Source organism: Haliotis rufescens, unplaced genomic scaffold (genome assembly GCF_023055435.1).
Source record: "Haliotis rufescens isolate VD_foot unplaced genomic scaffold, xgHalRufe1.0.p SCAF_11, whole genome shotgun sequence".
Lineage (NCBI taxonomy): Eukaryota > Metazoa > Mollusca > Gastropoda > Lepetellida > Haliotidae > Haliotis > Haliotis rufescens.
The window spans coordinates 32,825,099-32,847,178 of record NW_025963791.1 but is presented as its reverse complement, the minus strand read 5'-3'; the positions used below and the strand labels follow the sequence as shown (position 1 = coordinate 32,847,178).

General features: G+C 40.7%; 2 protein-coding genes across 3 annotated transcripts; both read left to right on the top strand.

Moving 5' to 3' along the window:
- The first annotated feature begins 483 nt into the window (after positions 1-483).
- On the top strand, positions 484-10,414 carry LOC125378098. The gene is made up of 3 exons (XM_048392953.1): positions 484-720; positions 6,490-6,787; positions 7,805-10,414. Exons 1-3 carry the CDS (start codon positions 484-486, stop codon positions 9,277-9,279), a joined length of 2,010 nt encoding a protein of 669 aa, XP_048248910.1. The 3' UTR covers positions 9,280-10,414.
- Positions 5,388-21,878, top strand: LOC125378016. 2 transcript variants are annotated; one of them, XM_048392600.1, is made up of 3 exons: positions 5,388-5,537; positions 17,960-18,257; positions 19,107-21,878. In XM_048392600.1, the coding sequence occupies exons 2-3, from the start codon at positions 17,960-17,962 to the stop codon at positions 20,735-20,737; spliced, it is 1,929 nt and encodes a 642-aa protein (XP_048248557.1). In that variant the 5' UTR covers positions 5,388-5,537; the 3' UTR covers positions 20,738-21,878. The 2 variants fall into 2 exon arrangements, with proteins under 2 accessions (XP_048248557.1, XP_048248558.1); XM_048392601.1 differs by lacking the exon at positions 5,388-5,537 and adding an exon at positions 16,805-16,947.
- The last annotated feature ends 202 nt before the right edge of the window (positions 21,879-22,080 follow it).

Below are 22,080 nucleotides of genomic sequence, written 5' to 3'. Positions count from 1 at the left end.
TCAGGGCACATGTCTGCTGTCTCCAGTGCTAGTTGACACGATTGATGGGAAGATGGCGGGTGTTGGGGTTGAGCCTGCTGTACGTAACTTCACAGTCCTGGTTGTAAATGGTATACAGACAGTTGTAGTCACTGGCATAATAACGGGTGTGTGACATCTTTCTACACTAGAAACAATCAACCATGTCAAAGTAGACTTTCCCTTGGTAACTTTCCCTGGGGTGTTACACAGTTGAAGGAGAACCAGGTGATAGTTGCTGTGCCTGCATCCCGTCAGATTGTAACAATAGAAGTGACCCCTGACCTGGTGCTGCTCTCCCAACCATCACAACAAGCAAGGGATACTACAGTCTCACTGTTCTGAGTCCTTCATCTCTAGCAGCAGGTACTACCGCCTGTGTTGATATCCTGGACATGATCAGTCATCTGCTGAGGTCAGTTGCTACACACAACAATGAGACACTGTTTCCCTACCCCCTACTACATGTGTGTCAACAATAAGGGCAACATACTTGTTTTTGACCGGGGGAAGACGTCTGTGACGTCAGAGGGGGATGTTGTTGGGAGATACGCTCCTACTGGAGACAGAGCACTCAGCCCTCATGGTATTTCAACTACTCCAACAGGAGACATCCTGCTTGCAGACAGCCACAAGGTGATACGACTGACAGAGACAGGGGATTATGTCACAGATCATCAGGACATTGGCTGTGATCCATGGGTATGTGTATGTAGATAGACATGACACACTGTATGTGCGTGAAGAAAGTCAGATACACGAAATCATCTTCACGTAGTCACATCACCTGTTGCATATATTCAATAATCAGTATTAACTGCATTATGTTTGTGGTGGAGGTCAGACACGCGAAATCAACTTCATGTAGTCACATCAACCACTGCATGATTTCAATCATCAGTATCACTGGTGTTAAATGCACTACAACAACTCAAAATGGACTCTTCCGATTGTGGTGTGAATTGTTTATACAAAGGTGTACCCACAGACATTATTTCCACATCATTACACATCACATTAAGCAAGACAAGACAAGACAAGACAAGACAAGACAAGACAAGACAAGACAAGACAAGACAAGACAAGACAAGACAAGACAAGACAAGACAGGACAGGACAGGACAGGACAGGACAGGACAGGACAGGACAGGACAGGACAGGACAGGACAGGACAGGACAGGACAGGACAGGGCAGGGCAGGGCAGGGCAGGGCAGGGCAGGGCAGGGCAGGGCAGGAAAAATATGTAATAAGTACTGTGGTGTGCTAGCTTGTATAAAAACCACAAGTCGGAACATGGTGAATGAATGTGTGTATGAAGTCACTTGATATTATTTGACTTGTTCTTAAGTAACTCAACCTATAGCCCAGATCCTTCCATGGAATGTCTCCAAATACTGCACGTCTGCGACAGGTGCCGTGATTTTGATGTCAAACACAACTGTAAGAACACAGTTTTTTTGTATCACATGTGAAAATGCAAGCAGAGGCATTTCAACCTTTTCTTGAAGGCCCCAATATTTTTCATACCACCAACAATATATCTAGAGTGAGTGAGTATGGTTTTACGCTGCTTTTAGCAATATTTCAGCAATATCATGATGGGGGACACCAGAAATGGGCTTCACACACTGTACTCATGTGGGGAATCGAACATAGGTTTATAATGTGACAATCAAACACATTATCCACTAGGCTACCCCACCTCCCCCAATATATCTGGAGGACTTCACCAAATTAGGTTACAGCTGACTCAATAATCTCTACACTCATCTTTGACCCATAATGCTGTTCAGTGCGGTGCAACTTTAAAGAGCATATTGAAATATGGATTACTTTCTTCACAGATTCAAAATATACATATTGACTATAATCTCGACTGATTGAATTTTGCACTACATCTACATCTGTTGATTAAACAGACGAATTAAACCGGCGCCTGGAAGACGACTAAGAGTTGGAGTGTTGTTTCCCCTTGAAACAGAAGTCCCATGCCTCTGGCTTCCTTTGGAAAAACGTTATGATCACTTCAGAGGTCTGTGTGCGCTTGATATTTTTGTTTGTTGTTTAACGTGGCATTCATCAATAGTCCAGCTATATGACGGTGGTCCGAAACAATCGAGTCTGGACCAGACAATCCAGTGATTGATATCATGAGCATAGATCCTCGGAATTGGGATACGATGGCATGCATCAATCAAGTCAGCGAGCCTGGCCACCCGATCCTGTAAGTCGCCTCTTACAACAAGCATACGGCAAGCATGGGTTGCTGAAGACCTATCCTGGGTCGCGTGCTTGAGAAAAACAATAGTGACAGTGGCAGAGCTCCGGTTTGTGAAACCGTTGCACAAAATCCTCTGCACTAAATATTCAGCTTTCATCAATCCTCCACTCTATTCCAAACGTCAGCCCATATTAAATTCATAAATCAGACAATGTAGCACTTCACTTTATTACAAACTGACTGAGGTGAAGTGACACAGGTCGATACATCTGATGACACACAACTTCCGCCTTTACTGAATCAACATCTCCTGCAGCTGTCCTTGGACTGTCGACATTCATCACAAGCATTCACCCCCACCACACACTGGACTTCACTCTCACACACGCTCTACAATGCTTATACACAGTCTTCTGGGGCCATGAACTGCCCACACTTGGAGCCTGGCGATGTTGTTTCTTGAGGGAGTGTTGTTTCTTCTCCCTCAGCACATCCTGCTTTGCCTTGGCCATTCTGCACCAGTCAAAATGTCCAGTTAATTACTCACATAGGCTTGAGTGAATACTGAATTCCACAGCAGCTAGCAAAATTCCAGCTTTTTACAGCAGTTCGTAAATATTAGATGCAGACAGAATTGAAACCTTTATGTTCTTTCCATAGGTTCAATGCTTGGGCCATTCGTATTTGTTTGTACCCATGAAGATCAGGGGTAGAAAAGGACTTCAGCAACCAATGCTTGCTGTAAAAGGTGACTATGCTTGTCTTAAGAGGCGACTAACGGGATCGGGTGGTCAGGATCACTGACTTGCATGATCGATGCTCAGGATGTCAATCACTGGATTGTCTGGTCCAGACTCAAATAATTACAGACATAGCTTGAATAATGTTGAGTGCAGCCCTCAACAACAATTTGTCAACAAACAATCATATATGCTTGAGTCCTACATATTTCATCATTACTTGGGCAATTCAAATGACATTGTTGATCCCAACATGGATCCCATGTTAGAATATGTCCTCAGTAACGTATGCTGGTTGTAAAAGGCAACGAAAGGGACCGAGTGGTCAGGCTCTGTGACTTGAGTTATTGTGTTTCATGTACCCTGTTGGAGTGGGTCATTGCTCACAATATCAATCACTTAGTTACAAGTCCACATCAAATAGCTGGAATATTTCTGATTGTGACATTAAACACAATAAAACACACATAATCATGATTGCATTTACCTGAGTATGTTGTTCCATCTATATCCTGAGAGCCTATTGATAAGGTAGTCTGGACAAGACAGACCAGTGGTTGATATTGAGACAAATGTCCCATGATGTCCGGTTATGGTGACACAACACGTCAAACGATCCATTGCAGTCGCCTATTTCTAACAGGTTATTTGGGACCAATTCTAACCCACACACCCTATGGCTTCTTTGTTACATGATTAACCCTGCCCTCGGCAATATGTCCAGCTTTTTCACAGAGGCCTGTTGGTGACAGAGACTGGGTCACACAAACTAGTGATGGATATTATGAGCAACACACCATGTTGTCACAATGACACGCAATCAAGAATGTCAAAAAGCATGACCGCACGATCCATGTAATCTCTTTCACTGTGGCCTTCTGTTCTAACCAAGTATCCACATGGGAATTAATATGTATTTATTTTCCAATATTTAATTTATATGATTTGCTGAATAATTTATTAAACCCTTGAATATGCAGAAACTAAACATCACACAAAGAAGCAAAATTTATCCACAAACCCTAGCGCCATATCAGCTTCTACGCATCTTATAGATAGATAGCTAAGAAAATGGACCAAATGGTATTTTCAGTTTGTATACTGGTATCTTCTCCATGCAGTCAGCCTGGTTCAACATCTGCTTCCTCGTTGTGTCAAAGGTCACTACCAGATATCCTCCCTTGGTGATCCGCCCAGCCTCCTGTGAAATAAGGTCAACTCAGTTATCAAGTCAGGAATTCATGTGGCAGCGAATCTTTCAACATACACCTGGTGTCACTACACTCTCATTAAAAACAGATCTTGGTCCTCTCTATGAATCGGTAGCGAGCACGAGGATTGTATTAGAATGTGACTGGTATCATTACAGGGTATGACTCTATATTATTGCGGTATCGGTAAATCTCGTAATCCACACTCATGTCGACAGTTTACTTATGCAAATCTTAGCACGAAATTTCATCGCATGATCGAATACAGGACTCGTTGTGGTATGTCATGTATACACACTTTAATTTTTTCATGGTAGTTTCTTGAATGTATTTGAAGTGGAAATATCCCTGCCTCCATTCTAATTGATTAGGAAAGAATCCATTTGTTTGGACGAAGTCCCTTGGCCCAACGTAGGTCGTATGCATACCGATTATGCATAATACAAATAAGGAAGTGAAACCACATGATCCACATGTATCACGCCACAACATAGCCATACCTCGGTAATATAGAGCTGCCCGCCCTTCATTCGCTAATGACAGGTGCTTTGTTTACCAAACTCTTAAATGATGTGTCATAAAAGTTGAACAAAGAACAAGCATTTTGCGTATGACAAATTTTAATAAGTTTGTAAGCGTGTGCCATTACGATCCATTATAATTTGACTACCGCGATATTATAGCGTACAATGCTATAATTACACACTAGGCTCTGGAGATGAGGTGAAGTACGGACCAATATCACTTGCAAGGTTATTTCATTTTTGCAGTGACTTGCATTACATAACGGTGTGCCCGTTAACATTACTTAGTTATACTGATATGATTTTGCTTTACGTTTCAGGAAAAACTATTTTATCTGTGGTATATTACTTAGTTGTAACATTTATGACATGTCGATCACCACACCTGCCACATAACAGCTGTTCCAACCTTTTACTTCTTGTTCTGCTGCAAACCACATTACATGCATGTTGGCACATAATTGTACAAATACGAATGCGTAAAACATCTTAGGATATTACAAAAATGCTGTTTACAGTGTGTCCCGTGTGTGTATATTGAAATGTGCCGATCTCTTGCGTTGTTATAAGAATCATCCTTGATTCGATCCAGGAATCTACGTTGCCATCAGATTTGATCGCTTATGAATCATCACTAGTCGATATTTCGCAGTTACCTCCCTTGTATGTCATGCGGAAGGGACAGGTAGGCACAGGTGTGTACCTCGGCGGGATTTGGGTATTTCAAGGCATCCAGGACGTACAATTAAATCTCACACAGTGCACATGAAGAACTAGTATACCTGTTTATTCAGGACATCGACAGCATCAAACTTATATAAGGTTAGTGTTTCTTAAATTTAAACTTAAAAACACACAAAACATTAAACGAAGAGAAACCGAAAGTAGGAATTGTTGGCCCCAAGGTAATAAAAAAATGTAAAGTATATTGATTCAAATTTCTTATATTGCTATGGGTTTTACAAATGTTTGACATTCAGGTAAACAAAGTCATTCGTCGACGTGTAAAAATGACACAATAAAGATATGTTGACTTGGTCCTGAATACTAACGTTCACAGTTACCTCCCTTGTATTGTGACTGTGAGGGGGCGTGTCCATTATCAGTAAATAAAGGCTTGGTTGGTGTTGACGGAGGTAGATTACAGGTCATAAATACAAGACCCTATTGGTAGTTGTTTTAAAGTTAGCTTTTCATATGAAAACAAATGCACATTTCAAACAATGACGACAGTTTACCTCCACATCTACACGAGTGAAGTTGACATCAATCCTAATCTCACATGGTCACAATACATTCATATATTCAGTTTCGGTCCATCTATTCAAGGTAAATCCTTTCTTGTGTGGAAACAATAATCGACCCTGTTCTTATGACAGAATTCATAAAAGCTATAATGTAGGAACATATTTTATGTCATAAAGTCAAGATATGTAGAATCTGTTATTCCTGTAGCACTATGGAAGGGTCGATGTGGTTATTTTTGTGACAAGAAATGATATGTTAACGACTCAATCATGGATTTACAATGGCGTTAAAGCAAACTTAGTGGTGCACACAAGTTCATGATGGAGTGAGTGAGTTTGGTGTAATGCTGCTTTATGCAGTATTTCAGTAATATCATCGCGTGTCAGCTGGGTATGGAAGGTAAGCCCAAAGTCGCACTCAAGAAATATTATTGTCTCAACACAACACATGTAACGCCATTACAAAACGGAACAACTTCAGCTGAAACTATTTCTTGTAAAAGTGAACAGTTATTTATGTTTTACAGATGGCGACGTCACGAGCTGAGAAGGTTACAGAATTCCTCACTTGTGTGATCTGCCAGGAACTGTACACAGACCCCTGTACACTGAGGTGTGATCACACATTCTGCAGGAAATGTGTCACAGGATACCTACGAACCAGACCAGATGCTGTACAGTCCAAGACGATACCCTGTCCCTTCTGTCGACAAGATACCAAGGTCCCCCACAGAAGCCGGCCAGTGGAGGAGTGGGCGGGGCAGATCAAACCCAGCATCATTATACAGGGACTGATTGACACACAAGCTGGTGTTGTCAAAACAGGTATTGGTTTATTATATTATGAATTACACATTCATTTCACAAACTGATATCTAGTAATAAGAATCATGTTTGTAATGAAGGCATGTGAAAGGGTACTCGTTATTTGTTTAACCATGCAGTATAATTACAGTATTGATGTTAACAGAATATTCAATGATACCAATTGACTCCACTCAACGACTCCTGAAAATATACATTTGTTACAAACATGACTCTAACTGTAATCACGGCATAGAAATATTTACAATATATTTTGACGTCGGGACAATGTGCACTGGCAATGCTAATTGACCTGCTGGTGATTATCGGTTTACATGATACTAATATAATCAGATTATCCATAAAGCACTTGAAAATATTATTATTTGAAAACATCTACAAATGGCAGTTTATGATGTTTCAGGTTGATAATAGTGAGTGAGTGAGCATGTATTTTTTGCGACCTTCAGCAATGTTCCACAGATAACACTGCGGGGACACAAGAAATGGGCTTCACACATTTTACTCATGTGGGGAATCAAACCTGGCTAACACTTAAACCTCTTGGCTTCCCATCGCCAATGATAATAGTGATCAAAACTGTACACTTATAAGTGTAATTGTACCTGTTGAAACTACATGTACATAACTGGGTGAATGAGTTCAGTTTCACGCCACTGCCAATCATGCCAATGCAGGGCTTCACACATCAAACCCATGGGCGTGACGAGCCAACACTTGAACTCCAAGCCTACACCCACCGCCCTATACGTGCGTTGGAAAATAGGTGAGAGGGGGTGATTTTACCTGGATTCTCAATCTTCTAATTTATATAAATATTGTCCTGATATGTCAAATAACTTTAGACTTGTCAACTTACAGGTTCCGCTTCATGTTGCTCGTTGTGTGAGAAGTTAGGGGAGACAACTCCTGGAGCCTCATGGTGTTCCGAGTGTCAAGTGTCACTCTGCAAGAGATGTGTAAAGATGCATCGTGCAAGTCCAGCATCACATGACCATGAAATTTGTGACCTTTCAGGAGAGGTCAAGGTGAAAAGGAGACGCAAGGTCGTGTGCAGGGAACACAAGGATAAAGTTATGAAGCTTGTCTGTAAAGACTGTCACAAAGCTGTGTGTCAGACATGTTGTGTTATTTACCATAGGAAATGTGAGTCTGTCGTGACCATAGAGTCAATGTTGCCAACAATGAAATACCATCTAAGAAGGCATGTTAAACAGTTGTCAAAGAAAATGCACAGAAACGAAACAATTGTTAAGAAAACAGACCAGAAACTTAGCGGAATTGAGAAAAACAAAATAGCAGTAGAAAATCACATTAAATCTGCTGTTGAGAGAGCCATAGCCAATATCAAGCAGAAAGGAAAAAGGCTGATGAATGAATTCAAGCATATTACAGACAAACAAACTAAGGAACTTAAAGCAGATGTAAAACTTGACGAGATTGAGATGCAGATGTACAGACAACATTCTGAGTTCGTTGACCGGGCCTTGGTATCGGACTGTGAGATGGACCTGTATGACGCGTATCAGGCCTGGGAGTCGGGGACTGTAGAGTTGGGGGATGTCAGGGACACAGACACAGCAGACACACGGAGAATAGATGACATCAGGTTTACACCTGACACTGACAACGTCCAGCACATCCTAGATGACCTACAGCTGGGGAAGATTGACGTCACATACCAGGATCAGGGCACATGTCCACTGCTGGTTGACGTGATAGATGGGAGGATGGAGGGTGATGAAGCGACGCTTTCTCTACGTGACGTCACAGTCCTGGTTGTAAATGGTATACAGACAGTTGTAGTCACTGACATGGACAACAAGTGTGTGAAATCCGTCTACACTAGAAACAATCAACTATGCCACAGCAAACTTCCCCTGGATAACGTTCCCTATTGTGTAACACAGTTGAAGGAGAACCAGGTGAAGATTGCTGTCCCTGACTCCCGTCAGATTGTAACAGTAGAAGTGACCCCTGACCTGGTGCTGCTCTCTACCATCACAACACGCAAGGGGTACGTCAGTCTCGCTGTTCTGAGTCCTTCATCTCTAGCAGCAGGTACTTTTGACTGTGTTGATATCCTGGATATGGCGGGACACGTGCTGAGGTCAGTTACAACACACAACAAGCAGAAACTGTTTGCCTACCCCTGGTACATGTGTGTCAACAACAAGGGCAACATACTCGTGTCTGACTTTGAGAAGATGTCCGTGACATGTCTGACGTCAGAGGGGGATGTTGTGTGGAGATACGCCCCTACTGGAGACAGAGAACTCTTCCCGTATGGTATTTCAACTACTCCAACAGGAGACATCCTGGTTGCAGGCACTACCAAGGTGATACGGCTAACAATGACAGGGGATTATGTCACAGATCATCAGGACATTGGCTGTGTTCCATGGGGATTGTATGTAGATAGACATGACACACTGTATGTTTGTTGGGCAGGTCAGATACACGAAGTGAACTTCATGTGGTCATATCAATAATTGCATGATTTTACTCATCACTATCACTGGTGTTAAATTCACTATAACAACTCAAAATGGACTCTTCCGATTGGGGTGTGAATGAGACATTATGTCCACAGCATTACACATCACATTATGTGTTTAGCAACCTGGTTCTCTTTCTTTAATCGCCTCTGTGTTCCAGTAACTACGGTGTCGGCCGGGAAGGCGAACTGCCCGTGGCGTGATCCCAATCAGCTCAAGAGATACCAATACTTCACTCTGTTCTTAGTAGATATGATATAGTTTACTTGTTATTGAAGTGCTCACATGACTACTTGGACCTATGGATGGCCACTTGATATATTGTTTAATGACACTAACGAGTTCCCAACTCTTGAGACCATCAGCGGGTTCCCGGGTCGGGTTGGTTACCCGGGCTGTAGATTTGGACTCGTCCCAGCTCCAGTCAGTATCATGTAAGGTGCGTGGTCCATTGCACCGTGGTCATAGATTGTATTCACTTCACTAGATAGTAGATAGGGTGTTCCATGTAGGATGTTTGTGATGTCATGAAGTTTGTTTTGTGGAACGTTATGGTGAGCCACTTAATAACAAATAGCTCCTGCATTATACGGAGGAACACTTCTACAATTGTGTAATTGTGTCCATATCTTTAATGATTATAATAGTGTTGTAGGTATAGTACATTTCATTGTTAAATTGTCAAAACATAAACTGTAAGTGATTCCATGTTATTGTTTGGCTAAAAAAAAAAAAAAAAATTTTTGTGTGTCAGCTCCATAATCAGAGACCTAAATAGATTTAGTTTACTCTGCATAAACTGAACAAACATTAGGCCACGCACACCCTCGGATTTGTTTCATGACTGGCTGATAATAGAGTTGGCAGATCTTGTGTTGCACTATTGCGCTGTACAGTGTCATATTTTGAATCGTCTACTCTTTGTTTGTGTTAATGACTTAATAGACAGCCTTTGAAGTTGTTATTGTTTGACTTGTAAAATGTGTTTATGTGCTTAGAGTGGTATGCACACTTTGCGTTTTGTACGCAGATAAACGCATGGTATGCCTTTACACAATAACTATTGTTAAATAAATTCTGAAATAAATAAATTGCAAGTGAGTCCGCTGCATTAGATTTAACCTAAAATAGCCCACTAGCGAACTACTTGCATTGGATCGTTTTATATAGCATTTACACTCAGCAAGAGCAGAATGTATTTTTCACAGATATAAAACAGGACACCATACCATTGTCTGTCATATACTTACACGTCCATAAACGCAAAACCATATTGAAGTCAATTCTTAATCCATAACTGGATTCAACAGGAGGTACCGCTACATTAAAGTTGCGTCACAATGTTTTGCAGACCAGTGTGACATCATCGGTTACCATGACGCCACGATCAACTGACATACCTTTTCTCTCTGCCACTGAAGCTGGTCAGCTGTACTTTTTTACACTGGAGACACTTGATATTACTCTTTACAGCTGAAAAGTTTTGAAGAATTCTAAACAGAATCACACCTCGTACACTTCTGTTGTTAGCCATTAGGGCTGGGTTGGGTGGGTCCTGGGTTGTATCTGGGCACCCACAAGATTACCCGGACCCGTGGTTAGTCACGTGATATATTGTTCAATAACACTTAAAACCATAGCTACTCCACAAATCAAAATGTGTTTAGATACACGTGTAAAACGACCCGGTCATGCATACACTGAAGCTGACTGAAGTTTTACTTTTATTCAGACATAAAAAGGTCAGACGGAATGGGCGAAAAAGTCAGAAAGAACTGCGAAAAATGAGTAACTTGTAGTTTAAACAGTTTTAGTTATTTTTTGTCATTAAACAATATATCACTTGACTAACCAAGGGTCCGGGTAGTCCTGTCGGTACCCGGGTCCTACTCAGTACACACCCGACCCGAGTACCCGAGTTATCCATCCCAGCCCCAATACACATGTATGTCAAGAGTTTTTGCCAGGGCTCCGGTAAAACATTTCTAATCAGGCATTTTCTACCCTACTCGAATCCTACAGCAGGTTCCTTGGTCGGGTCAGGTCAGGATGTAGGGTACCTGAGTAGGGTCAGGTAATAGGGGGTCGGGTACCTGGGTAGGGTCAGACAATAAGGAGTCGGGTACCTAGGTAGTAAATTTGGACTCATCTCAGCCCTAGTAGCCATCTACCTGTCAGTTCAAGTTCGAATTATGTTTTGAACCTGCTTAATGTATGAGTCTGAAATATTATGAGCATATCATGACAACTAAAACCAAAGTGTTAGGTTTGACAAAAACATCTTCGTTGTTGAAAATCTTAAAGAATATTCTAACAAAGCACACGGTCAAGGAATCTGGAACAATTATGTGACGTCTAGCAACACAATAAGATTTGTGCATGCAATTATAATAACTTTTGTTCACTGTATTTTTTACATGTTCTTACGTAATTCTCCCTATAGCACAGATCCGTCATGGAATGTACCCAAATACTGCACGTCTGGGACAGGTTAAGTCATTGTGCCGTCACACACAACTACAACAAAACAACTAAATAGGTGTTTGCATTACATGCCAAAATGCAAGCAGACCCACCCCAACCTTTTCTTAAACGCCTGAACCCTTTTGCCACCAGCAACAATATATCCAGAACCATTTGGACTTCACCAAATTAGGTGACAGCTGACCTCACCAATATCTGTGTTCATCTTCCAGCCCTAACGTTATCTTGTGCAGGTCAACTTTAAAGGACAACACTTCAATGTTGAAAGTATTGAAAAGTGGGTGGCTTTTTCTTCACAGATTCAGAGTTTCTATATAATGGACTATAATCTTGACTTGTTTGACTTGCTTATTGGAATCTGCTGAGTAAGTGAGTTTAAATTTAACGTCGCATCAGAAAGTTGGAGTATTGTTGCCCTTTTAAAGTCAGAAAGTCACATGCCTCTAGCTTCATTTATAACAAAGGGTCTATAACATATGTCACTTGATATAATGTTCAATAACACTAAAACTCCATTGCTACACCACAAATCACTTATGTTCCTATTTCTTTCTGACGATCCACATATTCCTTCTGACATTTATATATCTGAGTAAAGGTGAAGCTTCAGTCAGTTTCAATGTATGCATGATCAGTTCGTATATACATGTATCGAAGGGGTTTTGCAAGGGCTCCGGTAAAACATTTCTAATCAGGCATTTTCTACCCTACTCGAATCCTACAGCAGGTTCCCTGGTCGGGTCAGGCCAGGGTGTAGTGTACCTGCGTAGGGTCAGGTAATAGGGGGTCGGGTACCTGGGTAGGGTCAGGTAATAGGGAGTCAGGTACCTGGGTAGTAAATTTGGACTCATCTCTGCCCTAGTAGCCATCTACCTGTCTGTTCAGGTTCGAATTATGTTTTGAACCTGCTTAATGTATAAGATTAGTATTATGTCCGGGACAGGTTAAGTCATTGTGCCGTCACACACAACTACAACAAAACAACTAAAGAGGTGTTTGCATTACTTGACAAAATGCAAGCAGACCCACCCCAACCTTATCTTAAATGTCCTGAACCCTTTTGCCACCAGCAACAATATATCCAGAACCATTTGGACTTCACCAAATTATATAGGTGACAGCTGACCTCACCAATATCTGTGTTCATCTTTCAGCCCTAACGTTGTCTAGTGCAGAACAACACTCCAATATTGAAAGTATTGAAAAGTGGATGGCTCTTTCTTCGCAGATTCAGAGTTTCCATATAATGGACTATAACCTTGACTTGTTTGACTTGCTTATTGGAATCTGCTAAGTAAGTGAGTTAAAAGTTTACGTCGCATCAGAAAGTTGGAGTATTGTTGCCCTTTTAAAGTCAGAAAGTCACATGCCTCTTGTTTCATTTATAACAAGGTTATGATCACTTCCATGGTCTATAGGGGGCACGGGTGGCCCAATCGTCTAAGGCGCCGCGATTCGCTGTGCAGAGTTGCGTCCCTTGGGCACGCCAGAAACCTATGATTGTGGGTTCGAATCCCGGTTCGCCCCGATTATGTTTCTAGGTTTGTCAGCACCATACCCGTGCTCGTGGGTTTCACCGAAGTGGTAAACGTCGGAGATCTGCATCACTTCGGGCTTTCCTCCCACATTAAGCTGACACGCCGTGATATAACTGGAATACTGTTAAAAGCGGCGTTAAACCCAACTCACTCACTCACTCCATGGTCTATAACACGTTTCATAAGAGTGTGTTTGAGAAAACAAATTGTGACAGTGTATTAATCCTGCACAAGAGACTCAGTGTATATGTTGACGAAAACGAACTCACGATAATCAAGACGGGTTAAGGAATTGACGACTTGTAAAACTAAGAGCCAAAATAGTTCGAATGACTGATTTATGTGTTTACTATGTTTACAAACAAATTTGAAACCTCTCATCATTGTCAGCCTTCGACGGGCTTCGTATATCAGGAAACAGGGCTTGCTGATGTTTCAGGATATAAACACATACAATGTATTTCCTCATGCTAAAGTAAACAGTGAAAATATATAATTTGGAACTCCTCATTCAATTTCCACTTTATGCTTGTTACAGTCACCATTCCCGGATTGTTATTTCTCGTGATTCGTGAACGTAGACGTAGACACCTCGTGATGCACAGATTGTTGACGATTAGCATTGCAGGCACATCTCAGAGATGACCATACTGATATTAAAGTGTAGTGAATGTAGTTCGCTGTGCACGTGAACTTGGCAGCGTCGTGGACAAGGTCAAAGTCAGTTCGGGATATAGCCTGTATGACAAATATTTCTCTGTTTGCTTAGATATCTTTAAATATTATGTGAAGCACGACTGAAATAAGATCAAGTGAATGTTAATACGATTTTAATTCGACAGTAACATATCAGCTAAAGGTATCTCTGTATAAGACGCGAAGTAACACAATGAAAGTGAACAGCATATATCCTTGCCTACAACAGAAACGCAGCCGACGTATTTTCGTCTGTAAATCTACGAAAGGACGTTTAACTTCACTGCAACATTTTATACAATTTGTCCTAAAACTCCACAGTGTTGATCCAACGTACCAGGTTAACCCTACAACACCAGCAACCTGTCAGTTCAACGCAATCTGTCATGCTGTAACATTTATGCAAAATATTTTCACAAAAATGACCTCGCATTAACAATTCCTGTATAAGAAGTTGATTTGTACCAGTATATAATGACATGTATAGCTAACACATGCATATATGTGTTCCCCATGAAGATCGGGGTTAGAATGGGTCTTCGGCAATCAATGCTTGTCGTATTGTGTCATGTCATCGTGTCCTAATTACCTAGATCGTTGCTCAGGATGTCAGTCACAACCTTGTTGGGTCCAGACGCGATAATGTACAGATCGCCGTCATATAACTGGAATAGTTCCGAGTGCGGCGTTCAACAACAAACACAACAAAACGCTTGTAGAGGATAATACATGAGTGTGTTTCCGTATCATAAATATCAAAATTTATAGAATAAAAGTTGAATTGTTCGACCCTGTAACGAGCATACAACACATTCCTCATATTTGATCTTTACGATTCGGAATCACACGAAGGTAATCTTTTTACCCTGACATGTCATTTTTACAATAATCTCGATCAATGATGTTCAATTTTTCAACCTGATCTCACTCAGCTTCAGAAACCGTGTATGAATATAGTGTTTGAGTGAAGTGTCCCATTTATCATATGGTGATTTACAGCCATGTTTGTCGATATGATTATCCACATATCGGGAAGAAACTTTCGTCTATAGGTTACAGATGAAGCAGATATTGAATCGATGTATGGAGATTAAAAGTTGTACCTGCTCGCTGACCATTCGCACGTTAATGGGATCATAATACCAAATATGACATGACACAGGACACAGCTGGCAACCACATGCACAAAACTGTTATAGTTCACAGCGTCACTATCTCTCCAGATATACACTGGTGACACAGTGCAGGCCTTGTAATCTCAGGTCAGGCTAGTTGCTTGATGAATATCATCGTATCCAAATGACGTGGGTCGATGCTCATTAGGTCAATAACTGGATCGTCTGGTACAGACTCGATTGTTTACAGGCCGCCGTCATATAGTTGGAATATTGCTTAATGCAGCGAATGCAGGGATAATTAAGACAAATGTTTGAATGCTTTTACAATCCTTATTTGGTTGATATAAGAATTCATGTTGTCAACTAAAACAAACAATTAATTTTAGCTAGCTTCTCAGCTGTTTCGTTTCATGTTTCTTCCAGTCTCACACATATATAAATGAGTGTTCAGTTGTTTTTATGTAGGGTCATAGGAGATATTGAAGTAGGATATCAGTATTCAACACATACAGCATAAATCCATAGTTATATTTATCAATAAGTTTTGAAGCACAGCTGTCCATCGAAGGGTGACCCTTCAGCATGACAATGCAACTCAACATCTGTTTTGATCAATGAGATGTCAATAGTAACGTCCCCATTGGGTTCCATTCTTCACTCCCAGACTCAAGTGTAAATTTGTATTTGTAAACGCAGCCTACCGTGAGATAAATACTCATTCAGCCAGCATATACCTACTCATGGAGATGACACTATCTCAATAGATATATGGAAATGAAAACCGTCCTGTAGATATAATAGGGATATTCCTTCATCGCACAGATCCAAACTTGATCAGGGCCATGTAACATTACATCAATAAATCATGAAGGAATAGTAAAACACGTAAATATATTCGTTAAATCTCGTGTATTGAATCAGTAAATGCTATCATGCTATAATCAGAGGCTAAACATCAGTAATCATACAAACTGAGGGAAACAAGTAAGAGATTACCTGTAGGGTATTGCACGTGCTACATATGCAGGTTTTGTGTTCAAGTAAAACGAAACAAGAGATTATTCTGCATGCATTGAACATATCTGATACTAACATTACACTCCGTGACTTCGATTGGTGATCTGATGCTTCTGACCACAACAGTATACATGACTTTTTTTATTTATTTGTTGTAACACACGGAGGCCACAGGAATCCTGCTGGTGTAAGACTGGTGTAACACCTACATGTTTCTCGGGCTTAAGATGTTTACATGACGGTGTGTTGATTTGCCCGTTCGGATTACTTTGAAATACTGGAAAGATTGTTATTTACGTTTCAAGAAAGTTATTGTATCTGTGGTATATTTCTTATTTGTAACATCTATGACATCTGGATCGCCACACAAGCCATATAGCTGCTTGTCCAACTTTTTACTTCTTGTACTGCTATAAACGACATTACATGTATACATGTTCGCACATAATTGTACAAATACGAATGTGTAAAACATCTTAGGATATTACATAAATACTGTTTACAATGTGTACTGTGTGTGTATATTGAAATGTGCCGATCTCTTGCGTTGTTATAAGAATCATCCTTGATTCGATGCAGGAACCTACGTTGCCATCAGATTTGACCGCTTTTAAATCACCACTAGTCGAGATTTCGCAATTACCTCCCTTGTATTTCATGCGGAAGGGACAGGTTGGCACAGGTGTGTACCTCGGTGGGATTTGGTTATTTCAAGGCATCCAGGACGTACAATTAAACCTCACACAGTGCACATGAAGAACTAGTATACCTGTTTATTCAGGACATCGACGGCATCAAACTTATATAAGGTTTGTGTTTTTTAAATTTAAACTTAAAAACACACAAAACATTAAACGAAGAGAAACCGAAAGTAGGAATTGTTGGCCCCAAGGTAATAAAAAAATGTAAAGTATATTGATTTACATTTCTTATATTGTTATGGGTTTTACAAATGTTTGACATTCAGATAAACAAAGTCATTCGTCGACGTGAAAATGACACAATAAAGATATGTTGACTTGGTCCTGAATACTAACGTTCACAGTTACCTCCCTTGTATTGTGACTGTGAGGGGGCGTGTCCATTACCAGTAAATCAAGGCCTGGTTGGTGTTGACGGAGGTAGATTACAGGTCATCAATACAAGACCCTATTGGTAGTTGTTTTAAAGTTAGCTTTTAACATTAAAACAAATGCGCATTTGAATCAATGACGACAGTTTACCTCCACATCTACACGAGTGAAGTTGACATCAATCCTAATCTCACATGATCACAATACATTCATATATTCAGTTTCGGTTCATCTATTCTAGGTAAATCTTTTATTGTGTGGAAACAACGATCGAGCTTGTTCTTATGACAGAATTCATAAAAAAAACTATAATGTAGGCACATGTTTTATTGAAACAATAGTAAAAACAAATACATAGACACACGCTCCTGAAACACCTTGTTTGACATGAAGTCACGATATGTAGAATCTGTTATTCCTGTAGCACTATGGATTGGTCGATATGGTCAATTCTGTTACAAGAAATGATATGTAAACGACTCATTCGACATTGGTTTACAGAGGCGTTTCAGCATACTTTGTGGTGCACACAAGTTACTGACGGAGTGAGTGCGTTTGGTGTTATGCCGCTTAATGCAGTATTTCAGTTATATCATCGCGTGTCAGCTTGATATGGAAGGTTGTCCCGAAGTCGCACTCAAGAAATGTTATTGTCTCAAACTAAACACATGTAACGCCATTACAAAGACGGAACAACTTCAGCTGAAATTATTTCTTGGAAAAGTGAACAGTTATTTATGTTTTACAGATGGCGACGTCGCGGGCTGAGAAAGTGACTGAATTCCTCACCTGTGTGATCTGCCAGGAACTGTACACAGACCCCTGTACACTGAGGTGTGATCACACATTCTGCAGGAAATGTGTCACAGAATACATCCAAACCAGACCAGATGCTGTACAGTCCAAGACGATCCCCTGTGCCTTCTGTCGACAAGATACCAAGGTCCCCCACCCCAGGCGGCCAGTGGAGGAGTGGGCGGGGCAGATCAAACCCAGCATCATTATACAGGGGCTGATTGACACTCAAGCTGACGTTGTCAAAACAGGTAATGGTTTATTATATTATGAATTACACATTGATTTCACAAACTGATATCTATTAATAAGAATCATGTTTGTAATAAAGGCATGATAAAGGGTAATCATTATTTGTTTAAACATGCAGTATAATTACAGTATTGCTGTTAACAGTATGTTCAATGATACCAATTGACTCCACTAAACGACTCCAGAAAATATACATTTGTTACAAACATGACTCCAACTGTAATCACAGCATAGAAATATTTACAATATATTTTGACGTCGGGACAATGTGCACTGTCAATTCTAATTGACCTGCTGATTATTATCGGTTTACATGATGCAAATATAAGCAGATCATCCATAAAGCACTTGAAAATATTATTATCGAAAAACATCTACAAATGGCAATTGATGAAAAGGTTATTTGTAATGAATGAATGTTTCAGGTTGATAATAGTGAGTGAGTGAGTGAGTATGTATTTTTGCCGCCTTCAGCAATGTTCCAGCGATATCACTGCGGGGGACACAAGAAATGTCCTTCACACATTTTGCTCATGTGGGAATCAAACCTGGCTAACACTTAAACCACAATGCTTCCCCACCGCCCGTGATGATAGTGATCAGAACTGTACACTTATAAGAGCAATTGTACCTGTTGAACTACATGTACACAACTGGGTGAATGAGTTCATTTTCACGCCACTGCCAATCATGCCAAATCATATCAAAAGCTTGGCGTTACAAGCCAACACTTGAACTCCAAGCCTACACCCACCGTCCTTTTTGTGCATTACCTGGATTCTCAATCTTCTAATTTATATAAATATTGTCATGATATCTCAAATAACTATAGACATGTCCACTTACAGGTTCCGCTTCATGTTGCTCAGTGTGTGAGAAGTTAGGGGAGACAACTCCTGGAGCCTCATGGTGTTCTGAGTGTCAAGTGTCCCTCTGCGAAAGATGTGTCAAGATACATCGTGCAAGTCCAGCATCACATGACCATGAGATCTGTGACCTTTCAGGGGAGGTCAAGGTGAAGAGGAGGCGCAAGGTCATATGCAGGGAACATAAGGATGAGGTTATAAAGCTCGTCTGTAAAGGCTGCCACAAAGCTGTGTGTCAGACATGTTGTGTTGTTTACCATAGGAAATGTGAGTCTGTCGTTACCATAGAGTCAATGTTGCCAAACTTGAAATACCATTTAAGAAGGCATGCTAAACAGTTATCAAAGAAAATACATAGAAAAGAAACAATTGTTAAGAAAACAGACGAGAAAATTAGCGGAATTGAAAAAAACAAAATAGCAGTAGAAAATCACATTAAATCTGCTGTTGAGAGAGCCATAGCCAACATCAAGCAGAAAGGAAAACAGTTGATGAATGAATTCAAGCATATTACAGACAAACAAACTAGGCAACTTAAAGTAGATGTAAAACTTGACGAGATTGAGATACAGATGTACAAACAACATTGTGAGTTCATTGACCAGGCCTTGGTATCGGACTGTGAGATGGACCTGTATGACGCGTATCAGGCCTGGGAGTCGGGGGCTGTAGAGTTGGGGGATGTCAGGGACACAGACACAGCAGACACACGGAGAATAGATGACATCAGGTTTACACCTGACACTGACAACGTCCAGCACATCCTAGATGACCTACAGCTGGGGAAGATTGACGTCACATACCAGGATCAGGGCACATGTCTGCTGTCTCCAGTGCGAGTTGACATGATAGATGGGAGGATGGCGGGTGTTGAGATGGAGCCTGTACTTCGTGACGTCACAGTCCTGGTTGTAAATGGTATACAGACAGTTGTAGTCACTGACATGAACAACAAGTGTGTGAAATCCTTCTACACTAGAAACAATAAACTATGCCACAGTAAACTTCCCCTGGATGCCCCTCCATTGGGAGTAACGCAGTTGAAGGAGAACCAGGTGATGGTTGCTGTCCCTGCTTCCCGCCATTTTGTAACTGTAGAAGTATCCCCTGATCTATTGTTGCTCTCAACCATCACAACAAGCAAGGGGTACTACAGTCTCGCTTTTCTGAGTCCTTCTTCTCTAGCAGCAGGTACTTTGGACTGTGTTGATATCCTGGACATGGCGGGACACGTGCTGAGGTCAGTCACTACACACAACAATGAGACACTGTTTTACTGCCCCTTCTACATGTGTGTCAACAACAAGGGTAACATACTCGTGTCTGACTGTGGGAAGAAGTCTGTGACATGTGTGACGTCAGAGGGGGGTGTTGTGTGGAGATACGCTCCTACCGGAGACAGAGCACTCAGCGACCCTTATGGTATTACAACTACTCCAACAGGAGACATCCTGCTTGCTGACAGCAACAAGGTGATACGGCTGACAGAGACAGGGGATTATGTCACAGATCATCAGGACATTGGTTTTGTTTCACTGGGATTGTATGTAGATAGACATGACACACTGTATGTTTGTGGTGAAGGTCAGATACACGAAATCAACTCCACGTAGTCACATCAATAATTTCATGATTTCAATCATCACTATCACTGGTGTTAAATTCACTATAACAACTCAAAATGGACTCTTCCAAATGGGGTGTGAATGATCATACAAAGGTGTATCCACAGACATTATTTCCACATCCTTACACATCACATTATGTGTTTAGCAACCTGGTTCTCTTTGTTAAATCGCCTCCGTGTTCTAGTAAGTATGGCGTCGACCAGGAAGGCGAAAAGCCCGTGGCGTGATCCCAATCAGCTCAAGAGATACCAATACTTCACTCTATAGTAGATATGATATGGTTTACTTGTTATTGAAGTGCTCACATGACTATTTGGACCTGTGGATGGTCACTTGATATATGGTTTAATGACACTAATGAGTTCCCAACTCTTGAGACCATCAGCGGGTTCCCGGGTCGGGTTGGTTACCCGGGCTGTAGATTTGGACTCGTCCCAGGTCCAGTCAGTAGCATGTTACGAACGTGGTCCATTGCACCGTGGTCCTAGAATGTTGTTACGTTCTTAGATAGTAGATAGGGTGTTCCATGTAGGATGTTTGTGATGTCATGAAGTTTGTTTTGTGGAACATTATAGTGAGCCACTTAATAACAAATAGCTCCTGCATCATACCTGTACGGAGGAACTCTTCTACAATTGTGTAATTGTGTCCATATCTATAATGATTATAATAGTGTTGTAGGCATAGTACATTTCATTATTCAATTGTCAAAAAATAAACTGTAAGTGATTCCATGTTATTGTTTGGCTAAATTTAAAAAAATATTTTTGTGCGTCAGCTCCATAATCAGAGACCATAAAATAGATTTAGTTTACTCTGCATAAACTGAACAAACATTAGGCCACGGACACCCTCGGATTTGTTTCATGACTGGCTGATAATAGAGTTGGCAGATCTTGTGTTGCACTATTGCGCTGTACAGTGTCATATTTTGAATCGTCTACTCTTTGTTTGTGGTAATGACTTAATAGACAGCCTTTGAAGTTGTTATTGTTGTCTTGTAAAATGTATTTGCTTAGAAGGGAATGCACACTTTGCGTTTTATACGCAGATTAACGCATGGTATGCACACAAGGTTTTTTAGGTTTATACCTCCATAAACACAATAAATATTGTTAAGTTAATTCTTACATAAATAAATTGCAAGTGAATCCGTTGCATTAGATTGGTTAACCTAAAAAAACACGTCGTAGGAATTCGCGGTGGCTCGCCCGTGATATGCATAGCCCCCAGTTTAAATAAAATCATCGAAATTATTGAAATTAAACTTCAATCGATTTCTTTTACTTATTTGTACCGCACACATAATCATTGGATCTTTTTAGATA

Coding starts and splice junctions, on each gene's coding strand:
- LOC125378098 (XM_048392953.1), top strand. CDS start 484: ATGTGTGTCAACAATAAGGGCAACATACTTGTTTTTGACCGGGGGAAG. Junction 721..6,489: donor ACATTGGCTGTGATCCATGG/GTATGTGTATGT, acceptor TATGTTTTACAG/ATGGCGACGTCACGAGCTGA. Junction 6,788..7,804: donor AGCTGGTGTTGTCAAAACAG/GTATTGGTTTAT, acceptor GTGACCTTTCAG/GAGAGGTCAAGGTGAAAAGG.
- LOC125378016 (XM_048392600.1), top strand. CDS start 17,960: ATGGCGACGTCGCGGGCTGAGAAAGTGACTGAATTCCTCACCTGTGTG. Junction 18,258..19,106: donor AGCTGACGTTGTCAAAACAG/GTAATGGTTTAT, acceptor GTCCACTTACAG/GTTCCGCTTCATGTTGCTCA.